We start from the raw sequence: 24,472 nt of genomic DNA on the forward strand, positions 1-24,472 counted from the left end.
TGGAAATGTTTCCCTTTCCATTGCTTATCATGGTTTTATGCAAAAATATGCTTTCTTCACCTTGTATTTGGAGCGATTCATCTCCTGCTGCCTTTTAACATGAAGAAAGATATTATTATAGTTAAGTTTTATTCATAAAATGTCACTAATGATCACAATGCTTTAACAGTGTCACTATGGAAGTAGTGGCTTCATACTGTCATGCTTTCAGACTTCCAGTCTTTCATTTATTTCCTATCTGCTGCTGTAGACAGTTATCTCTACACACTGTTTGTTCAATGAATATTATGCAAACCATGAAGGCAGTAAAAATTTTCATAGAAAGTGGAGCTGGAAGGCAACAGAAAACACACGTCAAACATATCTCAACCAGCTTCTAGCAGCTGTCTGGAAGAACATTCACAGCAAGGACACTTCAACAGCTCTGCAGCTCATCTAGGGAGATGGGAGTAATAGGTGATATTAAGGACACACTGTCCAAAGCGGTGTTCAGTCCTTCTACTCTGATGTCTGGACGAGGAGGGCTCCACATGGCTCAGATCATTCTGTGTCTGGTCACCTTCCTCCTGGGTGCCTTCAGAGGAGGCAGCAGCCACACTTACTGGATCTACGCTATGTTCACCTGGGCCTTCTGTCCCATCATGACCCTCATCATCACCATCATCGAGCTGTTCAAGCTTGACATTGTTCTCAACATGTTTTGCATGGACTGGTCTGACTTCACCACAGGGATGGCCATGTCCTCTACGCTCATGACCGTCTCCGTCGCCATCACCTACGCCAACTTTTACGCCTGCCTGGGCTGCCTGTACGGCTGGATAGTGACCATTTTTGCTTTCTTGTGTGGCTTAGTCTACGCGCTTGAAGTGGTGAAAGACAAAATCCTGGACAAGAAGAAGGGGAGCTACCTGGCTGCTCTGCCTGGATTCTGGAAGGTTCTGGAGGCCTTTGTGAGCTGCATGATTTTTATATCACTGACTGGTTACAGAGACAGTCTAGCTCTGATCCTGTGTGTTATAGCGTACATCATTCCTTTCCCCATCCTCCCTCTGATCATAGCCACCAACATCCTCAAGAAACTGAAGAAATGTTTGCCCTTTAACCTCGACAGGTTCGTCTTTATATTCCTGGTGATCTCTGTTATACTGTATATATTTGCTGCTATCATGTGGCCCATTTTCATGTTCAGACACAATCCTTATCCCAATTACTGTCCTCCCAGCTTTTGCATATGGGCCATTCAGTTCATGGTTGCATTTTTTACGTATGTGAATCTCATTCTTTTCACGCTGGATCTCATTTTCACCCTGCTTGGTATCTGTGACTTCAAACGCACATAAACTTACCGGTGACTTTGTTTATCACCTTTGTAGAACCATTTAACCTAAAAAAAATGTACGTTTACTTTAATTTCAGGTCAGCTGAACCCATTTAAATTAGATAAAAACTGTTGATTTAAGACAAATGAAGTCTGTATGTGAGGATTGGTTCCTCAAGTTTTCACTGTGCGTTTTTATTTATATAATTTCTAATTTAATTTATGGTTTAAAAAACAATGGACAATGCTCTTATGTATTAGAAGTTTTCTCCAATTAAATGTTTCAATATGCAAATGAGGTATTTTACGTCTAAAACTGTTCTAATTTGCATGAATGGCTGCATGAACACTTGATAAAGTCAGCTGCCAACGTTTCATTTTGCTGATATTAAAACCAAAGTTTTTCCCAGAGAGAATTTGCATGTGTCTTTTTAACATTCCACAAACCAGAAAATATAGTCAAAAGCCAGATGTAATCAATTTGTGCCGTATTTAAGAAATAAAATGTTCTGTAAGTCAATCTATGAATGACATATTAGTGAAAACCTTCAGAAGATAGATAGGAATAAAATTTGAATGGTGCTTGTGCAGTGGGGATTTTTGGCTCAAAGGAGAAAGCCTCTTTTGAGAAAATGGTCTTTAAAGATTTATGGGTAAACATTTGCTCAAAGGAGAAAGCCTCTTTTGAGAAAATGGTCTTTAAAGTTTTATGGGTAAACATTTAACTAATAAATATTAGCATGACACAGGCAAATTTTATCTGAAATGTTGTATTTGAATATGTAAAATATTTATTATGCCATTTGATATGATGTAGTTTGCATAATTGCAGAATGATTAAAGTGTAGTAAAACAAACACCCAAATATGTATTATGGATGTTTTCTCGCCACTTGTTTGAATGAAGACATGTTACAAAGGCAAAATTTCAAAATTGACCACTGGATAAGGAAAATAATAATCTTTTTTTCCCCCATTTTTTGGTCTCACCTTGTTGATTTCTGATCACACAAACCAGGTCAAAACTAAAAGATGCTGTACATTTCATTGTGCCTCATGTGTGGTTTGGATAAAAACCAACATAGGAACAGAATAACACATGACAACATGCAACAGCACCCACTAACTCTTATGTTCTTATGAGAAAATGATTCATCTGTATCAGTACATCAGGGTAGCCTAGCCGCGCTAGACAAACCCACGGCAACGAATTTAATTCTCTGCCAGGGTGGGTCGAGTTACCCTCCATAAGGCTCAAGGCTGGATTCTCCTAAAACTGGCCGGACCAATCACCATGAAGTGTAGAGTCAGAAGGCGGGCGTAACGAAGTGACGACAGAGGTGTGACGATTCTGACAGAAACAACCGGCGCACAATAAACAGTTATCTTTCCACTCGGCTTTGGCCACAGCCCTTAAAGATTTGAAGCTAAAATTCAACTTGAAAGATAAACAAAGGACGGCACTTAAGTGTTTCATTGAGAAGAAAGACGTATTTTGACTTATGCCGACGGGATATGGCAAATCCTTAATATACCAGTTGGCTCCGCGGCTCCACTGGCTGGGAAGCTAATGGGACTTAGCCACAATCCGCCGGTGCTCTCGGAACTACGTCAGCCTATTCGTTGCGTTGATTGGTTGTATACCTACCCAATTGCTGCAGAGGGATTTGATAGACAACCTTTTAGCCCGCCTCCCTCCCTGTCGGGCTTCCCTAGACCCTTGTGCCGTCAGAAACATGGGTGTAGCATGGCTAGGCTAACATCAGGGCACACTCCATACAAAATCTACAGTTGTAGTGATACAGAAGAAAACAACACATGTTTCTGACCAAGGATATTTCTGGTAACCCACTCTAAAAAGTTGTGTGTTCTTAAATAAGGTATTCTATTTGATGGATTTTCTATTTCTGTGTTGTGATTACAAGATTGAGATTTTTGACAGTTGTCTAGTTTCTTAAAGATCTACTGCAAGATTGAATACATGTTAAACAATTAAACCTAAAACTAAGATTTACTTCTATGAATTATTTTCCATTTGTCTATATTTGTGCTTCTAACTGTGTTGATTTAACTTACTTGCATTAAGTCTGCTTGAAGATTCAATAACAGATAACAAAACCTACTATATGTTTCTTTAAATTTGTCGCCCTTGACACACAGGAGGCCAGAAAACCAAGAGTTATGCTCAAATAAAGATAAACTTGTGGCCTCATTTTTAATGCCAGTGGAGGATGAAGCACGATTTCAGAGGGTTTCTGAAAATTTGGCACAAGCAGTTACATGGACTCAAAGATGAACTGATTAGATAAATTAGACTCTGGTGGTCAAAGGTCACACATTTTTGACCATAAATCATAAATTCAGATGCTAATGATATGACAAAATGTCACACACAAATGTCTAATAGGATAATACACTGCCCATCCAAAAAAAAAAGTCACACGCTATAATATTTTATTGGACCAACTTTAGCTCTGAGAACGACACAGATTCACTGTGGCGTCGTTTTCAGCTGAAGTGTGTGACAAAGTTGTTGGTTAGCTTTTCAGTTGATTGGGGGAAAATAATTAGAATAATAAATAATCTTAATAAAAGAAATAAAAGTAACAATGGCTTATCTGTGAATTCTGATTTGTTGTATAAAAACACTTCAGTTCACACTATCAGTTGTTACAGCACTGTTCATTGTCATTTTTGTTTTTATCTACAAAAAACAAATTAACTAAAAATAGATTTTACAGAATTACATTAATGGTAGAATTTGGTTGTATTTTCACTATAAATTATTAGCGTATGTAAGAAATGATGAAAAACAATAAGCAATGTATAGCCTAAAATCAAGAACATGAAAAAATCGGTCATTTTCGTCTTAAAATAAGTGCATTAAAACATTAAACCCATCACTGTAGTAAGTACATGATTATTTTGACTATCGTATATATGTATATATAACTCATTGTAATAAAAAAAAGTTACTAACAGATAAAATAATACTAGAATGTCCAATCACAAGGTAATGAGTCCATCGCTGAGCTAACAGGAGGAGACGCTCACGCCTACAGTCAGTTTAGCATCACCAGTTGCTACCAAGTGTCTTTAGACCGTGGAAAGAAGAACATGCAGAAACCCGTGCATGCACGAAGAGAACATGCAAACTCTACTCAGCAGGTCCTAACTTTCTCGCTGCATCAATGTGCCTCTATAATATGAGAATTGTCCTTAAGATTTGAGATTTTGTCCTTAAAAGTGAGAAAAGCCTGCATCAAACCACAGTGAACAATGCCACTTTTCACATATTTAATAATTAGAAAAACATTTATTGTAGCTTAAATTATCAGAAGACATTTGCCTGTTACTGTAAAGTTTTATTGCTTCTCTGGTAACAGAACAATACCTCAGAGACAATGTATTCAAATCTCTCAGGCCTGAGAAGTGCAAGCCATTAAAATGAGATAGTGAATGCAAGCCCAGCCAATAGGTAACACTTTGAAACAACTTTGAGACATTTTTACATCATCGCATCACACATAGAAAAACAAAACTTCACAGTAAAAAAAAATAAATCATGAAACTCTACAGTGTGTTGTCCTTCAGGCCTCGTCTGGGTCCTCAAACTCGATGGTCTCCAGCAGACCCTGGAAGGAGAAGTAGTGGGAGTTGCAGTAGACGGGAGGCTGGTTGGGGCCTGAACCCACCACTTCTGGCTTCAGCGATGCAAATGGATTTTCTCCACTTCCCTTCATGTCCATCTCCAACTCCAGCAGGATCTGCAGCGAGTAAGTCATCTCTGTCTCACTGTGGAGGGACGACAAGCAGCCGTTATCAGTGGTCCTTACATACATACATTAACCAAGAGATAAGAGAGCAGCAGGAGGATGAAGTGTGGGATCAGTGGTCTGTGGAGAGAGAACATTTTACAGATTTGCCATATTTGCAGAATGCCATGCACTTTAGTAACATATAGCAGAAAAGCATCAGTGTCACCGTGTATTTTATATTACAGCTAGCTTTAACTGGTTAATACTGCAGAGCTGCAACAATTAACTGCCATATCAAGATGCTGATTAGACACCATGATTAGTGCACAGGTGTGCCTTAGACTGCTCACAATAAAAGGCCACTCTGAAGGGTGCAGTTTTATCACAGCACAATGCCACAGATGTGGCAAGATTTGAGGGAGCGTGCAATTGGCATGCTGACAGCATGGTGTCTAATCAGCATCTTGATATGGCACACCTGTGAGGTGGGATGGATTATCTCAGCAAAGGAGAAGTGCTCACTATCACAGATTTAGACAGATTTGTGAACAATATTTGAGAGAAATGGTGATATTGCGTATGTGGAAAAAGTTTTAGATCTTTGAGTTTCATAAAAAATGGGAGCAAAAACAAAAGTGTTGCGTTTATATTTTTGTTGAGTGTAGTTGCAAAAAAGCCAATGTATTTCTATCAGTATGGTGTATTTCTATGATGCATTCTAAAATTTGTGAAGCTACTTTTCTTTAACACTCACTTGAGAGCAGTGAAAAGAGAAGGAATATCATAATCCCTGAGGAGCAGAAGAGTTGGAAGCCAACCCTCATCCAGGCCTTGACTGGCATCAAACCCTGGACATAAAAATATAGGGATAAGAACATCCCCCTCACTGGTAGTTTACCGGTACACAACACAAAAATGTATAAGAGTCGCAAAATTTTACATAATGGCAAATGATGTTCTCACCGGGATGAAATCCGACCACCAGGTCTGGCTTTGCCGCTTCGTCTTTCTCCACCAGCTCCTCCCAGAACTGGTGATAAAGGCCCTTGTAGGCGCTGATGTAAACGTTGTGCTTGGGGCCGAACGCTCTCAGAGGAGGCCTCACTATGGGCCCGTTCACCACCTCGGGCCCCACCATCACTATCTCTATACCCTGGTGTCCAGGGAACATGTTGTTCAGCTCGTTGTAGTCCGTCAGTCTGGCCGCCAGCGTCTCACTGTGTCCTACTCCCACCAGGTGGACGGTGAGAGGTTTGGAATAAGGGTTGAGACCAAACAGCCTCATGCCCCAGGCTATCGTAAGCGGCCTGGAGAAGAACTCGCTGCAAACCCTCCACAGCGACTGCTTCAGGTCGTCATCGTCGGGCCGAGGCCTGCCAGCGTTGGTCCACAGGTCCTTCATGTTTGCTCCATTTAAGACGGGATCGAGGCGAGCTGTGAGATCTCCCTGCATGGCCACCCAGTCGTCCCAACCCTTCACCTCTGACTGGGGCTTTGACCATTTCTCTGTGGGGAACGGGAGGTCACCTAATGACGGAGGAGGGGAAAATGAAGTTTAGTGGTTCAGTTCTTCAGTTTTGCACAATGCTGCTACAATAGTAATTTAAATGCTTTATTGTTTTCTCAGAAAAGGAGGAATCAACCTGTTTTCTTCTCATTAATGTTTATAATTTATGTGGATTTGTGCTTCATGTCCATTTTTACCTTTGAACACCAGCCACTCCACAACTCTGTCAATGGCAGCTTGGCGCAGCTTTGAGCAGAACTTCTTGTGTTTGGGCCAGTCATTCTTCTGACAGTCCTTACAGCAGTAGTAAACATTCAGACATCTGGGCAACGAGAGGACACAGACAGTCGTCTGTAAATTCCTAACTTTGATGCAGGAATATTTAAATATGCGTATTTATTTACCTGGCACAACGCTTAAGATTCTGTGGGTTTGAAAGCTGGTTTGGCCGCTTCTCACAGTAAGCACAGATTTTAAAAGATTCCTCCATCTTCTCGAACATCTCTTTCTGGGAGCTGAAGGCCAGAGGTTTGGCCTTGGTCTCCAGAACAGCTCTGGAAAGGGGAAAGAAACTTCTTAAAATCTATTTGATACAAAGACATTCTCTTAACTGTTTTTTTTCCTTATTGATTATTATTATTAGATTAAGGCAGATGTTGGTAAACTGAGTAAATAGATTTTAACTGTTAAAAATATCCAATACATTCTGCTTCACTGTAAATAATTTTAAGTTCATGTAACTTAGAAATATAAGTTCCTCTGCTGCATTAAAAAAGTGACTTAACTGCACTTCAGTTTATTAATTAGCTCAATGTCAACGTATGAGTTATGAAAGTGTTAAATTAGCCAATATAAATAAACTTCAGGAAAAAATTAGGTAAACTTAATAAATTAAACTGAAGAATCTACTTACATTCTAGTGTTTTTCATTTAATATTGAAAGCTTACATCCTCAGCTACTGAAATGATTTTTTCAGTACCAGCACAACCTATGAAATTGCTCCCAGTGACATAAATTATAAATCTGTTGTTTTAGGGACTGAATTCAGTGCTAACTTTTGTCACCTTGAAAAAAATGTTGAGCACTCTGAAAAGAGACAACCATAATTTAATTTAAGAAAGATACACAGCAGTTTTCTACCATGTGTTTTCTCTCAAACTACAAAAACAAGAGTTTTAACTCTCCAACAATGAACTCCAGGAAGTTTGCTTACATGCTAGTTTTGTTTGTTATAAACTTACTTCATTGAGTTGAATGAACTCTCTTTTGTTCATTCATTCAACTCATTATTTAAAGTCAAAATGTGCCAGGTTATAAGAAATCATGTGTTCTAAAGTTGTTTGAAAATAAAAAAAATGAGCCATTTTATTTCCATTAACTGATGTATTTACATTAAACAAACAAGAAAAGACGTGTTGACTTAACTAAAATTCTTTATGTTGTTTCAGTGTCATAAAATGTGTCCATGCTGCACGTTCAGCAGTGGACTGATGAAGCCGTCTACAATTCTATTCTTAGGCTGCATTCACTGGTGTGCGAGGGAGGGGAGTGAAAATGCAGCTTTAAGTTTAGTTTACATGTTGCATTAAGAGGCCTTGAAGCTTAATGGTGCCAGAAACCGAATGCAGCAGAGGGGCACCCATGAAGAGAAGCCGTGGAACATGCTAGCATCTCAACATGCCACTCAAAAGTCATGCTGTCCCTGTGAACCAGAACATGGCTGCTCAGTTTTTGAGCATGTGACTCCACATACCTGTCATTTTTTCAAGGTGCCGTATAGCGAGCATTTAGGAATTTGTTCAGAAATGACATGAACTACTAATTAAATGTGAAAACTTCTTGCACGTACCTCTCAGTTTCTGTCATTGTGAGTCGTGTGAATGAGCGTGACTCAGGCTGCTCAGCTGCTTCCTCTGCTCTGGTTTGATATGTGAGCGGCCTGTTGGGGGGCCGCACTGCCAGATATAGCACCTGTGCTGTGGCTTCTAGAAACGTCTGACAAATCCAGACCGTTCCTGACTTCACAGGAGCTCGACTCCTGGTGGAAACTGACATGAAAAATCAAAGCACACTGGCGAGTTTCAGGGGCACCAAAAGTTCAAAATTCCCAAGTTTGAGCCCCTCATCCACTGGGCAGACCTGTTCTAATTTTAGGACCCACTACAAACCTGTCTATGGACTCCCTTAAGGTCATTCTTACCCTTTGACCCCACAGTACATGAGCCCGGCAAGAAATCACCATAAGCCCATCACTTTTTCTAAGATCAGGCCTAATTTAGAATCATATTCCAGTTAAAAAAAAAACTGAAAAGATTATACCAATTAATTAAGTCATTTTAATGGTGACCCAACCAGACATGAAAACTCCACACCCTCGAACCTTCCTGTACTTTCAGTGTGCTTCTCCCATTTTTATCCACAAGAGGTCAGTGTCATACTGTTTCACTTGAAATATCGCTATAAACAGCAATCAATGGTATGTTTCACACTGTGGTATCAGTGTCATGGGTGAGAATTATTAATTGTTTTCACCTTTTAAAGAGGATTCTCAAATATACGACACCGGTTTTGACAGGTTTCATTTACATTAATGAGATCTGACTTGTAGATATGGTTGAGTTGAGAATACATTTGTTAATTTAGACTTTGGGTGTCTAATGTATTTTGGGAGATCATTGAGATAAGACTTAATCTAATTATTAAGTCACTTTAAATGTTCCCTAATTTATATTTAAGAGTCTTAATCAAGCTTTACTCGTAGGGATGTCAGCAGCACCATCAATACTGGCCAATGTAAAGGCTATAAAATGAAACATCATGAACACTGACAGGCTGATAATGACTTTTTTGTCATTATGGTAAATCATGTCAGGCAAAAAAATACAGTTTTGTTTGACAATTTTACATAAAAGCAAAAATTGTATATTTTACAAATGCATTTAGGTAGTTTTACTTTAAGTATTTTTTAGCTTGCTGAGACTGTATCTGACTATAGTGACTTATCTCTTGGTAGCTTTCAACACTGTGGTTCATGCTATTTTTCTCTTACTACTGCTGAGTAATCCACCTTAAGTGAAACTAAACAGCTGCAGCTCGCCTAAGGAGACGTTCACTTAGTACTTTGTAACGTGTCCTATCCTGGGTTCAGCCTTGTGTTGCCTGGGTCCTACAGTCCAGTCAAATCCAGGGCAGCACTCAAAGAAACAGCACATTGCAGTAATTCATGGTCCTTAAAATGTACCTTGAGGCCTGTTTATTACACAGCAGCGTGCTTGAGTGAGTTTTATTTCTTATTTTTAACCTCTAAAGAAGACAACACAGATTGAACACAACCACTGATGTTAAAAGGGCCAACTTGAAAACATTAATTGGAGTTCTGAATTTTAAAAAAAAGATCACAATTCAAATACTTTCCATACTTCACATCCAAAGACTCGTTATTCAAAGTCCAACAAACAGCTACAAGCGAGACACAAAATGACACAATAAAGAAGAAACGCTGACAACAAAAGGCTTAGCTGAACTCCAGGCTCTGTGGCCCTCTGTAATTAATTTAGGCTTCATTTCAGATCATGTGTTACATTAGTATGCATGGAATATGATTTCACGCAGCTGTTGAGAGCTTTGGGAATTGGCTGAGCCACAGAACAAATCACAGGAAGCCATCAAGTGACGACTGAACCGATTTTGGCTTCATTATGTACAATGACCCTTTAAATCCAACATCCGTGTCACCTCAGGGCACAAACACAGCAAAAACCTTTGTGCCCTGCTGGTGCCGTCGTGCTGTAAAATGAACTTAGAGGGATTTCTGTAATCTGCCTCATTAATTAATCAAATCAGAACTCAAAGGGTGGTGTTTATTACATTTTTGAAGCAGTGATTGTGTATTTTCCACCATGAGAAACATTCTCTGAAAAAGCAAGCTTCAGTGTTGATATTTGGTGTTGCAGCAAAACTGTCCATCTCGTGCTGCAGGATGCTCCCCAAAGTCCAAACCAGCTCAGATTTTCCTCGCTGTGCTTGACGTTAACTGTCTGCAGCAGGCCCTTCAAAGGCTTCTTCAGGCAGCAGCCCCTGGAAACAGATGTAATGAGAGTTGCAGTGGACTGGAGGTTTATTCGGACAGGCCTGGACCTGCTCTGGTTTCTGCGAGGTGAATGGATTGGGTCCGCTGTCCCTGATGTGCATCTCCAGCTCCAGAAGGATCTGCAGCGAGTATTTAAGCTCCAACTCACTGTGGGATGACAAAAAGAGATGATGAAGGAATCAGTTTTTAACTTTTGTTAGCCTCCCGAGACGGTCATGAGAGACTAAACACCTCCTCACAGACACCTACATGAAAACTGTGGAGGAGCATCATGTTATTTCATCATGCGCCGCTCTGCAGGGGGAGTTTGTTGAGAACGACTGCAGCAGAAGTAACTAATCTTCTCTTCAACTTGGCCTTTGTACAAACTGAGAGAAAGAGTGGAGTATGATGTGGGTCTTGGACAACTGTGTCGAGACTAAGGACTGTCGTGATGAGGTCAGCGAGGTGAAGAGCTGGGAGACCAAATACTATACGTTTCTGAAGAGGCCACAAAATAGGTGCAGAATTTTATTCTATATTCATCAGATCATTTCTTTGTGCAGGAGCGAGCAGATGGTGAAGGCATTGCGTTAATGAGGCCCTCCGGCACAAAGAATTTCAAATATTCACTATCGCTCAGAGGGCAAGAGATATTACCATCTCTGCTACAAAATGTGAAACAAGCTATTTGAGATATAGTAATGTGGCTTACCTGTACACAGTGAAGAAGGAAGGGATGTTATAGTCTCTGAGCAGCAGCAAGGTGGGCAACCAGCCTTCTACCAGACCCTGGTTAGCATGGAACCCTGGGTTAGAATCAAATAAAACACTTAGTAAAATGCATATCAAAGGTTCTAAAACACACATAACCAAAGAAACTCTTCCTTTTTTTGTGACTGTGGGGTGAGAAAATACATTTAGGAACTTGTGCAACCAACATGTAACGGATAATGTGTTTCTCCAGTTTTCAATTTCATATAACAACTCCTGTTTGTCTATCAAAGTTACATATTTTGAATAATTTACATTTAAAACAATCAATTCCTGCTTTGAAATGACCCAGACATAGCTGTAGAACGTTGATTTCTCTACGCCCAAGATTCCGCACTGGCTGCAGCTCAAGCACACCAGCTCACCTACAACTCTGCCCAGCCACTGTAAAGCTACTCTGCACTACGCGATGGCAAGTTGAAGTATTGTAGTAATTCTAGTCCACATGCTCGAACTCGAAACCGATTCGAAAGAAGAATATTGATGCAGAAAGTCTCGTCCTGCAAGTTGATTGGTTCTTTTGATTTGTCACAACATATGAAATCCCCCAAAGTCGGAATCCATGTTTTTGAAATTGATGCATTGCATTTTCAAGGTGGAAATGTTCCACTGTGGCCTTGGCTGCTTATTTCTTTCACGATGTGTCTTTTAGCATGTACACTACTGTTTCAAAGGTTTGGGGTCAGCCAGGCAGTTTCATGTTTTCCATCAAAACTCACACTTTTATTCATGTGCTAACACAATTGCACAAGGGCTTTCTAATCAACAATTAGCCTTTAGCTAACACAATGTAGCATGAGGACACAGGAGTGATGGCTGCTGGAAATGTTCTCCTGTACCCCTATGTAGATATTCTATTAAAAAATTCCAGCTAGAATAGGCATTTACCACATTATCAATGTCTAGACTGTATTTCTGATTAATTTAATGTGATTTTCACTGAACATTTTCTTTCAAAAATGAGGACATTGCTAAGTGATGCCAAACTTTTGAGAGGTAGTGTATAAAAATATGATGCGGACAAAGTTAACAAGGTTAACTACTTGATTTTATGCCACTCAAAACTACTTCTTTTGTCACTCGTGGTGATGAGAATAGATGTGAACACGATACTGACACATTAACACTTTCAATGCTCTAAACTTCTTCGCAAAGATTTACTCATTTACACACCTACATTATTCACTGAGTGATACTAAATGATGACTGTGAACAACTATTATTAGGATAGCGTTAGATAATTAAGTCAAAATGGTGATGGCAAATCATTTTAAATAAACTAATCAGCTCAAATGTGGTGTCTAAAGTTCTTCCTCAAGCTCCTGCCCACATGTGATGATCAACAGCAACTTATTGTAGGCCTACAAAAATGTGTTAACAAAATCTGGTAGTTACTTCAGTAGTTAGAGAGGTCATATCCTGTATTCAGTATAGTCAAAACTGCAAATATCCTGCCGTGCAACTGTAAAATAGAAAAATCCTGAAAAATGAGAAGCACGCTGACATGTTTTGAGTTGTGTTTTTGGCCACCTGATAAACTTAGGTCCGACATTCCCCCTCCTTCTCTTTCGTCCTCCACTTCCCTCTCATATCTCGAGGGGAAAATATGTGGCCGCTAAATGCTCCACCCTAAAAGTGAGTCAGCTGAGAGACGCTGACACCGAAAAGCTCTTGAGCTGTTTATCACCATTCCAGTTCGCACAAGACTGACAGAGGAGAAAGCCTGGCCTTTTTTCCCCAGCGAGGCGAAGATCGAACAGATTACACTTGATTAGTCTCCAGCTGGCCGTGTCACTCTCTTGTTAGTCAGAATATATCTGCTTCCTGGCTTTCCTAATTATCAGTCAATATGACGAAAGGGAGTCTCACTGCAAACAAGCAGACCTGATTTACAAACTTCATCTGAACTTGCGAAAGCTTGATCGAACTTAAAACTCACACTGTGCCAGCTGGAATTTTGTGGCATTCTCGCTCAGTCGCACAGTCGATGCACTGCAGCAGTCCGGTTATATTTAAGAGGGGTTGGGTACATAATCCTGCAGCATATTAACTGACAGATGTCACTTTCGTCTAGCATGTTTTTTTCTGAGCAGCAGAATACGGGGAAAAGTTTGCCCTTCAACCAGATTACCGAGGTTCAAGCCACCGTGGCTGCAAATACTGTAAATCCATCCAGCTTAAGTGTCCTTGAGTAAGACAAAAACCAGGCAAGGAACAAAACAGACAGTTTCCCAAACATTACGGGAAAAGAATATATGTGAGAAATGCACTTGTTAAAGTTTCGGCTGTACTGCAGCACTTGCTCATATGAGTATTCGCCATGTGTGTGTGTGTGTGTGTGTGTGTGTGTGTGTGTGTGTGTGTGTGTGTGTGTTCTTGTACTTGCTACATTGTGAGGACCATTTTCTGCATTTAACTATCAAAGTGAGGACATTTTTACAAAGTGAGGACATTTTGGCCGGTCCTCACTTTGAAACAGCCATGTTTGAGGGTGAAGACTTGTTTTTAGAGAACAGGTATGAATTGAGGTTTGGTTAGGGTTAGGGTAAGGATTAGGGTTAGGCAATCAGTTGTGATAGTTAAGATTAGGGTAAGGCTCTAGGAAATGCATTACGCCTATGGATGTCCTCACTAAGATAGAAGTACAAACATGTGTGTGTGTGTGTGTGTGTGTGCATCTTTGAGAGGGTCGACTAAGAGCACGCCACAGAGGCAGCAAATTGTGAGTCCTGTGATACTGGCACACAGATGGTATCATGTTATCCACCGCCTGGCACAAGCCAAACTGCAGGAAAAGGGGGATTTTGATTTGAATAATGCATGCTATTATATCCCAGAGGTTACACTTCTCATCATGATAAAACATTTAACAGGGAGTAAGTGGTTAGAGGTTCAGACCTCCAGGAGATAAGGTGACAAAGAGAAGCTATAGTCTGACTGTTAATGACTGCAATAATAGTCTGGCACCCGTGTGAATTCGGGCCATATGGTGGATAAAGCTGCTAATACAGTCGACTTATTTTGCTTTCCTGATCTGAGGAAATCTGTTATAGAGGAATATGTAAAAGCAGTTTACTCCACGGATATCAAAGAGCAAACTGGACATTGTGTTTGCATTCATGAGGCACCTGTTTTGGAGCCCTGTCTCTCCGTGGATGACATTACTTAGTTCACATAAATCTCCTTTGTGAAAGCTGACAGTTGGCATCTTCTCTTCTCTCCTGCTCTCAAAGGTCAATGTCTCGTTTCCCTTGTAAATCTGTTTTGTCTGGTAGCCTTTCCCCCCCTCCCTAATCTTTCTCCCTCTCTCTTGTGGCGCTCACCCACACACAAACACCTTCTTTTCTATTCCTTTCGTCATGCTGCCTGCTCCCCTATCACTTAAATAGTGTCATAATGCAGTGCTCTGCCAGCTTTGCAGTATGAAATGCATCAGGCTCTTAGGCAGTTTACTCGCAGGATGATGGATTCCTGTATATTTAGCTCCAGTGGAGCCTGCAGTTATAACTGAGCCGGGGGTTGTGGGTACATTTGAGTTGGGGCTTTGCTGCTGATTTGAGGGTTAAAGGGTCAAAGAATAGAGTCAGTGTGAGAGCTTAGGAGGTGTAGGGTTATATTGCCACTTTAATGAGGTGGTTCTCAATGAGAGTGGACATCTACGTGTCAAGACCTTCACTCTGACATCTTATTTCCAGTTGCTCTTTGTATGATAGTCAATAAAGTATTAACTAATGCTGGAAAGTGGGTTTTACCCCATCAGAATACCATTAGATTTCAAACTGATTCAAATCAGTGATTTTGTGACCAACTAGGGGTGTGTGTGGGGGGGGGCTGAGGCTCCACTTTATGAGGGCAGCTTACTGACATTATGCTGAGTCCAGCGATTGCAAGCCAAACTCTTTCCCAGCTGCTCCTATTAATCACCCAAATCCCCAATAAAAGCCTGGCGCTAATGAATAGGCCAGATCTAGTCAGTTACATGTCTCCTACTTTCTCTGTTCTCTGAAAGAGGTAGCTGTCAGATCAACATAAAGGAAGACAAGTCACTGCTCCTCGAAGACAGCTGACCACTTAAGCCAAGCCGTTTCTATTCATAGCTGCAGTGATCATTATAGTCTTTACTGCTTGATTTAAAAGCATTTTGACTTCTGGACTCTGAAGATGTTTCACAATCACATCTCAGACACTCTGTACTGTCTGTTTGCTCATGTCTGGCAGCTAGTTTTGAGGACGTACCAGGATGAAACCCAATCACTACATCTGGTTTGGCTGCTTCGTCTTTTTCCACCATCTCCTCCCAGAACTGGTGGTAGAGAGCCTTGTAGGTGCTGATGTAAACGCTCTGCTTGGGGCCAAAAGCTCTGAGAGGGGGTCTGTTGATGGGGCCGTCCACCACCTCTGGTCCCACCATCACTATCTCTATACCCTGATGTCCAGGGAACATGTGGTTCAGCTCATCAAAGTCAGTCAGTCTTGCTCCCATGGTCTCATTGTGGGACGCGCCTGCCAGGTGGATAGTGAGCGGTTTTGCGTACGGGTCCAGACAGAAGCGTTGCACCGCCATCCCAACTGTGAGAACCCGTGAGAGGAACTCGCTCTGAATTCGCCATAAAGACTGTCGCAGGTCACCGTCATCGGGCCTCGGCCTGCTGGCGTTTTTCCAAAGGGAGGCCATGTTGGTACCAGACAAGATGGTGTCCAGACGTGATGTGAGGTCCCCCTGCATGGGAAGCCAATCGTCCCAGTTCTTCACCTCAGCAGCTGACTTGGACCACTTCTCTGTGGGGAATGGAAGGTCTCCTGTTGAGGTAATAGAATATTTACAATAGATTTGTGAGACACAAATACAGGTTAGAGTTAATTCTGTCTGGCAAGTTCACAGGGTCTTTGAGAGTTTCAAAAGCTGGAGAACTTTAATTAAAATTTAAAAAATACACCAATGTAACACTGTGCCTTTCTCGTTTTGTCTCTCAGGCATTTAATTTCTGCAGCTAAGCTTTAAAATATGCCATTTCATTACTGTGATTTCTCTGTTTTGTTAACCCAAACAGCTATTCAGGCAAATTTTAATTCGGTCGACACTGCTTTTTCTTTTCTCACCAGTGAACATCAGCCACTCCACTAGTCTGTCAATAGCCACCAGTCGCAAAGTCTTGCAGACCTTTTTGTGCTGAGGCCAGTCCTTTTTCTGACAGTCCTTTGTGCAGTAGTACACATTCAAACACCTGTCGCAAAGAAACGAGAAAAAGGAACACGGTGAAAATGGAATAAGAGCAAAAAATAAAGGCAGTAAAACTAACAAATGGTAAACAAAAAGCACAACTTTAATTGAAAAAGCTATGTGTGCTCCTTTTTACATCCCCAAGCTATTATGCTTTTCTGATTGAATTTTTAGCCATATGGTAGCTAATAGCACAGCTCTATGTAGGGAGTCAGTCTGTAAGTCTGTCTTATGGATGGTCAGTCAGTCCAGCACTTTGTTCAGGACTGAAATATTTTCACAACAAGAAGTTGCTGTACATGTAGTATAAGCTGATATTCAAGATACCAAAAGGTTATCTGAGTTTGGTGACCTCTGACCTGACATCTACCACCAACCAGTCAAAATTAAAGTTTTCCCAATACTTTGATTTATGACCAAGTCCCTGATAAACTAAGGTAATTCCTATCAGAATCACTAATACTTTGGGTTTAGTGGCAAGCTAAGATGTTGAACATGTTAAACATCATACCTGATAAAGATGAGTTGTATAGCATTAGCAAGATTGTGAGAGCCTGAGCATTTAGCAAGACACAAAATCGGGAAACTTGCAAACTGAAAGAATCTCAAATAGAAATTTATGGGAAAATTCTGTGGCACTAAAAATTGCACCATGTTTTGATACAGCTTTGTTAGGTATCCATCATTCAGTGTAATATAAGGACGATGGATCCTAGTGTTTAATGCAAATAGATGCATTTCTTTTCAAATGGATGAAAATTTCATTGCAGCCAATAGTTTTATATTCATCATTTCATCCTGGCGAAAAATTATTGTGGGGGTTGGTCTACGAGGTGTGTAGCCTGTTTTGTTGAATATTTGGCTACAAAACATATGAATAACATGATGTTCGTATTTTACGTAACTAGCATTTGCTAAACTAGCTTCTTTTTAATTACACATTCACACAGTTTGACTGACTAACTCTTTTTTCCAACATCGTGTGGCACAGTGCAGTATCTACACATTTCACTGCAAAAATGAAGCTTTTCCAACGTACTGGAGGTGCAAAACAAACAAAAATTTAAAGAGGACTTTTACAAACACTTTGGAGATAATGGAGGCTCAGAAACGAGGCTTAACAACCAAATCGGGAACCATCCAGCAGTGTCGTGAAACTGTGTAAATGTATCACAGAAGTACAACTGTTAAGGGACTAATACTTTTAAAACCTTATTCTGGGGCAAATCCACCATCTTTTAAAGGTCGCATTTGCCAGATTTTACTGGCCATTCTATCCATGCAGTTTTTATGTCTCATTGAAACTGCAGTTATGGCTTTCTCTCCATTCATTTGGATGAGGAATAACTGCCCAGAGGCATTACCAAGATGGATACCGAGTGGTGAGACTTTCCTACAAGTACTTTGATTTAGCTCAAAGTCCTGCAGTCTCACACCGCTCCTAGCATGACTCTGCCCTCAAAGTTTTGCTTTGTTGAAGGACAAATCAAGCGACAAAATGTCTAGCGATGGTGGACCGGTGAAGCATCTAGTAGCGGAAAGTGCTTAAAATGCTTTTCTCACTTTTCAGATGTTTGATGCTAAATAAAGCGCTGCTGTGAAATTACCAAATGAGCCCAGGCCTTCGGAGTAGTGTATATCAAGATGACGTCTTTATTGTTAGACCATCTGCTACAATGATGCATATGTACAAGGGAATAAATAGCAAATTACGTTATTGTAGAAGCAGTTCTTTGACCTTCTCATTCACGACCCTGAAGATGAATTTCTGTTCTGCTTCAGACAACTACAGGTAAAAATAGTCGCAGTATGGTAGACGCCGGAATTTATTATCATTTACGTGACCTGTTTGTATGGGATGTGGCCTTCAGGTTGTCACACAGTTCAGTTGATGAGGTAATGTATTGGATTAGCGGTCTGACAGCCAGCAGCAGTTGGTGCAGTGGGAGACTTATGTTCCTTTACCTTGCAAGCACTTGCAGCCTTAGAGGCACCCTGATTTACATAAAATCATTTATCAGCAGCCATGTTCGGTCATGGTGCACTCTGTGTGCACTAATCCTCCAAAAGAAGCTTATAAGTGGACAAAGTGAGTCAAAACAAGGTGAGAAAACAGACCTTGGAAGTTGCAGCAACTTCTGCCGCAATTTAAAATATAGTAGAATGTGAAACAGACTAAGAAGTAGGAAGGTGTTAGGGAGTCAGCAGTGTTAGATTGTTGGTGGTAATTCTGATGTCAAGGTCTTGAGGGTTTTACTTGTCAGCATTTTTGTTTTTTGTCTGCCTAAAAACCGGCTGCTACTGGTACGTTTATTGAGAGAGGCAAGTGGCAGCTGAGAATTTCAAGAGATTGCACATGCAAGATGAGTGTGTGTGAATCAGAGGCAGAAAGAGAGCAACAGAGGAGGAGACAGCCGGAAGAAAAATGAGGCACAAAAACAATGAAATGCAGCAGACTCTGTTCCACCACTTATTCTCAATACACTCCTTGAAATACACCCTGTGATGCTCTGACATTGTGAACTGCATTAAGCTGCTCTTAATAAGCTGCAGAGTTGCAGTGAGATGAATCACAGTCTGGGGATTTTGCTATATTTGCCATTGGCCATTGTCCACCTCTGTAGCACTGTCCCCACTTTGGTGGCTTATCATTCCGCTGCTGATACAACAGCAACTGGTAATGCTTCACACATGACAGCTATTGGACAACAGCATCAAAACAACATCCTTCTTGTGTGATGAGAGAGCTGACCAGACAATGGTGTAGGTTTCAGCTCCCTAAAATATACAGATTGTCAACAATGATTAGCATTAATCATTATTAATGCAGAATATTGTAAATCATGAACTAACTAGTCATCTCTACAGTCATTTTCAAGCATCGCTTTTCACTTGCAGCTTTGCACTCACTTCACACAGCGTTTCAGGATCTGTCCCTCGGTGAGATGTTCTGGGAGTTTATTACAGCCGGTGCAGAACTTGAAGGTTTCCTCCATCTTCTGGAACATCTCCTTGTAGTTGCGGAATGAGATTCCTTTAGCCTTTCCCTCAACAGCAGCCCTTATAAGAATCAGACAGTATCACTTGCCAAGTAAGACTCATGTTCTTGGTGGAATTTGAAACACTGGTGTAACACAAAGATGAAGTTTTGAAAGTAAAGAAAAAAATCAAGTTATAAAGAGCAACTATATGAAAGTGTAACCAATGATCAGATATGGTGTTTTAACTAATCTCAGTCAAAAATGAAATTTGGCAGAGTAGCAACAAACAAGTATAACTCTGTCTTCAACAATTGCGGTTTTTACCTGTAGTCTCCATAGTCCTTCATGTTGAGCTTGTTGAGAATCACCTTAGAGAGACCAGGAACGTTGGAGTCCAGGGAGTAAAAGCCAGACTGGTCAGAAAAGACGCTGTCAGTCCTTGGACCATAGGACTGTGGGAGTGCTGGGATCTGGGATGCCATGTTGAGGCCTTTGTTTTCCAATAGGAAAGAAATGAAGCTTTAAAGACACTTCATTTTAAATCAGACACCAACAGCATCACTTAATGTAGATAGGTAGAGTATGATGGATGAGGATTTTTAGAGCCAACATTGATTCTAGGGAGTAAGAAATTCTGACATCAAGGTATTACCTGATATTGTACACATATGTACATGTATGTAGAATAGTAATGGGGTTATTTCTTATTAACTGTTAGGCAATGTGTCTCACAAAATACAATAAAGATGAGACTTGACTCTGCACCACTGTCTGCTCAGCGCTGATACTGCTCTGCTACATGTGCTGCAGACACTATTAAGAGTATTGTAAATACTGGAGTTTAGGCTGCTTGGATGAACTATGTGATGATACTAAATTACCTCAAACCTGTTTTTTTCTGTGTCATGTTCTGTAAAAGGAAGTTTTTTTGTTGGCATACACCAGACAACATACAGATACAGATAAATGTATGCCAGCCTAACACTATCCGACAATATCGGCCAAGCGATATATTCGTCAAGTTCTATTTAACACTCCCATAAATCTTCTCATTGTTGATTCCTGTGGCTTAAATTCTCATTTATTTTTCTGCAGTGATGTACAAGTGTTACTACAACAAAGCACACTCTTGACGATACCCAACAGTGATGCTGGATGTGGTCAGAGTTTGAAACAGACACAACAGAATCTAAGCATGACTAAGCTTTTGCTGGAACACAGTACTCTCCTCCAGTCACATACATGCAAGCACATAGTCCTCAGTGACTTCTTTGTACTGTCTTGTTATTGTCTTTCTACAGTTTACCTTATGATTATGGAAAAAAAGACACACTTATTTGCACTATGATTACCTTCAAGAGTTATAAATGTGCTGTTAGCAGTGCCAGGGGTGACGCATCACTATAATCACATTACATTGGTCTGAATGCAGTAATCTAGCACAATTTTCTTTCTAGATTCAGTCGTCATATTACAGTGAGTAATCAATTACAGTATTATTTTGTGCTTTTATTTTGAGGCAGTATAACCGACCGCCGCTACAACCTCGATTCTCTGAGCCTTATTACTGCAACATTTTTCTGCCATGTGCTCTTTAGGCTGTTTGTCACCACCTTTGATGTTTTATTTGTGGTAATGTGTTGTCAAAGAGTATAAAAGAAAGATCTTGTGTATGCACTTACTGTGTTTGTGATTTGTGCTGATACGTGGGCATGTGTTGTTAACTGGCAATTAATGTGTCACATTGCATCTCGGGCAATGTTGCATAGTAGCAAAGGTGATGTAAGAAGCAGAGTGAGGTAAATAAGTAAAGAAATACATAAATGTTTGAAGAACGTAACAAGAACTGTGTACTACAGAAGTCTAAAAATGAAGCGAGTGGCAGAAACTGCAGTTCCTCAAATGGCCACTTGAGGCTGACTGGCAAAATGGGTCAATGTCCATAGACCCCCGTGTTAAAATAACCAACTTTGTAGCAGAAATAAACAGGTTAAGAGCCTGTTGCAAAGACAGTTTTGTTCTCTGTAGATAGTTTTCCCATTTGTGGCACATGTTTGAAGGATAAATTTTATATAACTCACTCATTTCAGTTGCATTAAGCCTCAAAGTTGTGCATATTTTGGCTGAAAAACATTGTTTTGAGTGACAGGTGGGTGCCGTGACAGGACAGTCCATGGCCTCCTCAGCTTCACTCAGGCTCCCTCTCTTTGCTCATTTTTGGATTAGGTGGGAGTTAAGAAAAGTCAGGCACTGCCAAGATGCCGACAGCCGGAGCCACCGCATTACTTTTTTTTTGCATAACGAGCCCAATGCTGCTGATAAGCCATTAAATCCACGGATCTGTCACTCAAACTGCACCTGGATTGTATTTAATTATTTCACTGGTACCTGAATCACAACACCCCCGACAACATAGCTCCCTTTGGCTTTTTAAAAACACCATATCTGCTGGTTTGCAATCTTTGTGCTTGCTGACAGATACAGAGCAGAGTCAGTGGGATGGCAGGGGAGGGGATAGGAGCCCTCCCCATCAGGTCACACTGACAAATGAGAAGAAGCAGGAATGGTACCGTGGCAGGACATGCAGTTCTAAATCACACAGGAGTTATTCTGTACTGAGAACCCAACAACCAAACAACACACTGCAGAGATTTCCACTGCTTTCAGATGACTCCGGATAAGCTTTGAAATTCTACGCTTGACCCACAAAAGCCATTTCAGAACTGATGTTAACGCTTTAACACACAGTTAGACACAAATACACACGGCAGGCTTCCTTCCTATTATCAGAGGGATTGGATATGAGATTTTCACTGAGCTAAAGCTGCACAGATTCCTTCCTATTATACATTGTGTTAATCTCAAGGCAGACAGGGGCATCTTTCCTCAGCATAGTGTGAAATAGAAACACAGACTAAAGACCTGGAGTGCCTTTGTGCTTTAAAATGCGCCCTCTCTCCCACACAAACACTCCAGCCCGATGGCCTTGATGACAGAAACTCTCATGACAAGAGGATCCATGCAAATCTCAGACAAGCCGAGGCTCCATTAGGCATGCTCTTGGAGGTGTGTCATTGTGCCTCTGCCTTTGACAGAAATCTTCCGTCTCCACAACCCCACCCACTTCAAGCACATCGCATGATTTATTCACTTGGCCACACATGAGGAAAACTAAGAGGGGTTGGAAATGCGATCATCTGGTGGTGGCCAGCACACATGCCTCCTTCAGTCTTGAGTTGCCGACTAAAACGTTTCAAAGGATGCATGTATGCAAGTGCTTTTTATTCTGACACAGATCTACCTTTCTTTAAACTATAGCAGAATTCAACCTGGCCTTGTTGACGGCATTCCAACTTGCAGTTCTAACGACAAATTCTTCGCTTTCTACCCACAATGCTCCTCATTTCAGCTCCACATCCCAAAAATAGAGAAAGTTTTTCTCCCACTTTGAGGAACTCTGTATCTTTTCAATTTTACACAGCGATGCTAGGGAGTAATTTAGTCTTATCGTGTCAGCCGACAAAATTAAAAGGCTTATATCTAATTAGTTATTTCCTATCTACAGAGCACCTGGGAAGCACAGGGGTGGAAATGATTTCCCATGAGAGGGCAGGTTTTCACTTTTCTCTTCACACATATCTGACCATGACCACATTTTGGATTTTGGGACTTAGCTGCTCCATGCATTGTCACATTTTCACCCTGCCTTGCCATGCAAAAGAAGAAGAAGAAGAAGCAGCTGTGGGCATGTCACACAGAGAAAGGGATGTTTTAATGGTCATACCTTTAGATCCAGATGAGGAGAGAACCTTCTAGATGCTTTTCTTGGATCTTGGTGCTGGATGTCTCCACTTGACGCAGCCTTTCTTGTGTGTCTGCTGGAGCCTGTAAAGTTTCCCCGTACAGCCAAAGAGGGAGCAATGGGGAGTATGTGGTGCTCCTGTCATCTGAGGTTTGGGGGGGGGGACTGCTGAGTGGGAATCAGAGCAGGATGGGTTAGGGGGAGGGGGGGTTTGCCTTGGAGGAAGGTAAGAGCCAAAGACAGGAGGAGTGGAGGACATTTTTAGAAAGAGAAGGGAGGGGTTGGAGTGAAAGGAGAAGTAGGTGGAGGTTTTGGAGAGAAGTGAACTTTAATTAGGAGAGAGGGGGAGCTACACCGTCAGCCTTAACATTAAAACCACCTGCTGAAAAACGTGGATGCCCGCCTCATGCTGCCAAAACAGATATTTATGGACATTTCAGGATTGTTTCAGTGCATCTTGTAGATGCTTGCTCAGATTGGGATCTGAGAAGTTTAACCAGGAGTTCTTGGTTGTGTTCCTCGAGCATTTTCTGGCAGGGCGCCTTGTCCTGCTGTGGGAGGTCGCTGGAATGATGCTGCCAAAGGAGAGGGTGCTCAGTCTGTGATAGCATTAATATCACATCCACACGACAGCCTGGATCTAAGGTTTGGTTCATCTGAACAAGATGATCAACGGCGTTCACCTCTCCTGTCGCTGGTTTTAATCTTGTGGCTGATCAGCGTGAATACATCACAGAAATGGTCCAAAAAATGTATGCAAACATGCACTCAGAGAGGAAATAGGAGTCCCAAGATGAGAGGAGGCACATCACAGACCAGGAAATGAAGAGCCAAGAGGAATGAGCGATAACAAACACATCCGAAAGCAGATGTGTGGAATCAATAAAAGTGCAGTAAACAAGTGCAAGTATCCGTGAAAAACAAGCTTGATGCATAAATATGTTATCCTTTCAGAAGTATGTGTTTTTCCTTTGAAATATTTCCAGCTTGAAGAGGACAGAAAATTTAATTTTTTTTCACTGAAAGTTCAAATGTCTGTGTA

General features: G+C 41.0%; 3 protein-coding genes across 3 annotated transcripts; 1 reads left to right on the forward strand and 2 right to left on the reverse strand.

Moving 5' to 3' along the window:
- The first annotated feature begins 443 nt into the window (after positions 1-443).
- On the forward strand, positions 444-1,340 carry LOC110969542 (myeloid-associated differentiation marker-like protein 2). Its single transcript, XM_022219633.2, has one exon. The coding sequence runs from the start codon at positions 444-446 to the stop codon at positions 1,338-1,340; it is 897 nt and encodes a 298-aa protein (XP_022075325.1).
- A 3,410-nt stretch (positions 1,341-4,750) lies between these two features.
- On the reverse strand, positions 4,751-8,519 carry LOC110969527 (putative protein MSS51 homolog, mitochondrial). The gene is made up of 6 exons (XM_051939736.1): positions 8,433-8,519; positions 6,987-7,136; positions 6,780-6,904; positions 6,039-6,602; positions 5,830-5,923; positions 4,751-5,112 (listed from the first exon to the last, which is right to left on the reverse strand). The coding sequence occupies exons 1-6, from the start codon at positions 8,447-8,449 to the stop codon at positions 4,908-4,910; spliced, it is 1,155 nt and encodes a 384-aa protein (XP_051795696.1). The 5' UTR covers positions 8,450-8,519; the 3' UTR covers positions 4,751-4,907.
- A 1,355-nt stretch (positions 8,520-9,874) lies between these two features.
- On the reverse strand, positions 9,875-23,574 carry LOC110969516 (putative protein MSS51 homolog, mitochondrial). The gene is made up of 7 exons (XM_051939531.1): positions 23,413-23,574; positions 19,953-20,118; positions 19,558-19,707; positions 16,527-16,651; positions 15,663-16,226; positions 11,368-11,461; positions 9,875-10,820 (listed from the first exon to the last, which is right to left on the reverse strand). Exons 2-7 carry the CDS (start codon positions 20,108-20,110, stop codon positions 10,613-10,615), a joined length of 1,299 nt encoding a protein of 432 aa, XP_051795491.1. The 5' UTR covers positions 20,111-20,118; positions 23,413-23,574; the 3' UTR covers positions 9,875-10,612.
- Between the last annotated feature and the right edge of the window lie 898 nt (positions 23,575-24,472).

The sequence above is a fragment of the Acanthochromis polyacanthus genome, chromosome 19, assembly GCF_021347895.1.
Source record: "Acanthochromis polyacanthus isolate Apoly-LR-REF ecotype Palm Island chromosome 19, KAUST_Apoly_ChrSc, whole genome shotgun sequence".
NCBI lineage: Eukaryota > Metazoa > Chordata > Actinopteri > Pomacentridae > Acanthochromis > Acanthochromis polyacanthus.

Excerpts from the sequence above, each read along its gene's own strand:
- LOC110969542 (XM_022219633.2), top strand. The coding sequence starts at position 444 with ATGGGAGTAATAGGTGATATTAAGGACACACTGTCCAAAGCGGTGTTC.
- LOC110969527 (XM_051939736.1), bottom strand. Across the intron at positions 5,924-6,038 it reads GGTGGTCGGATTTCATCCCG|GGTTTGATGCCAGTCAAGGC; the intron begins GTGAGAACATCA and ends TTTTATGTCCAG. Across the intron at positions 5,113-5,829 it reads TCTCTTTTCACTGCTCTCAA|TGAGACAGAGATGACTTACT; the intron begins GTGAGTGTTAAA and ends GTCCCTCCACAG.
- LOC110969516 (XM_051939531.1), bottom strand. The coding sequence starts at position 20,110 with ATGGCATCCCAGATCCCAGCACTCCCACAGTCCTATGGTCCAAGGACT. Across the intron at positions 19,708-19,952 it reads AAGGACTATGGAGACTACAG|GGCTGCTGTTGAGGGAAAGG; the intron begins GTAAAAACCGCA and ends GATTCTTATAAG. Across the intron at positions 16,652-19,557 it reads ATCCTGAAACGCTGTGTGAA|GTGTTTGAATGTGTACTACT; the intron begins GTGAGTGCAAAG and ends TCTTTGCGACAG.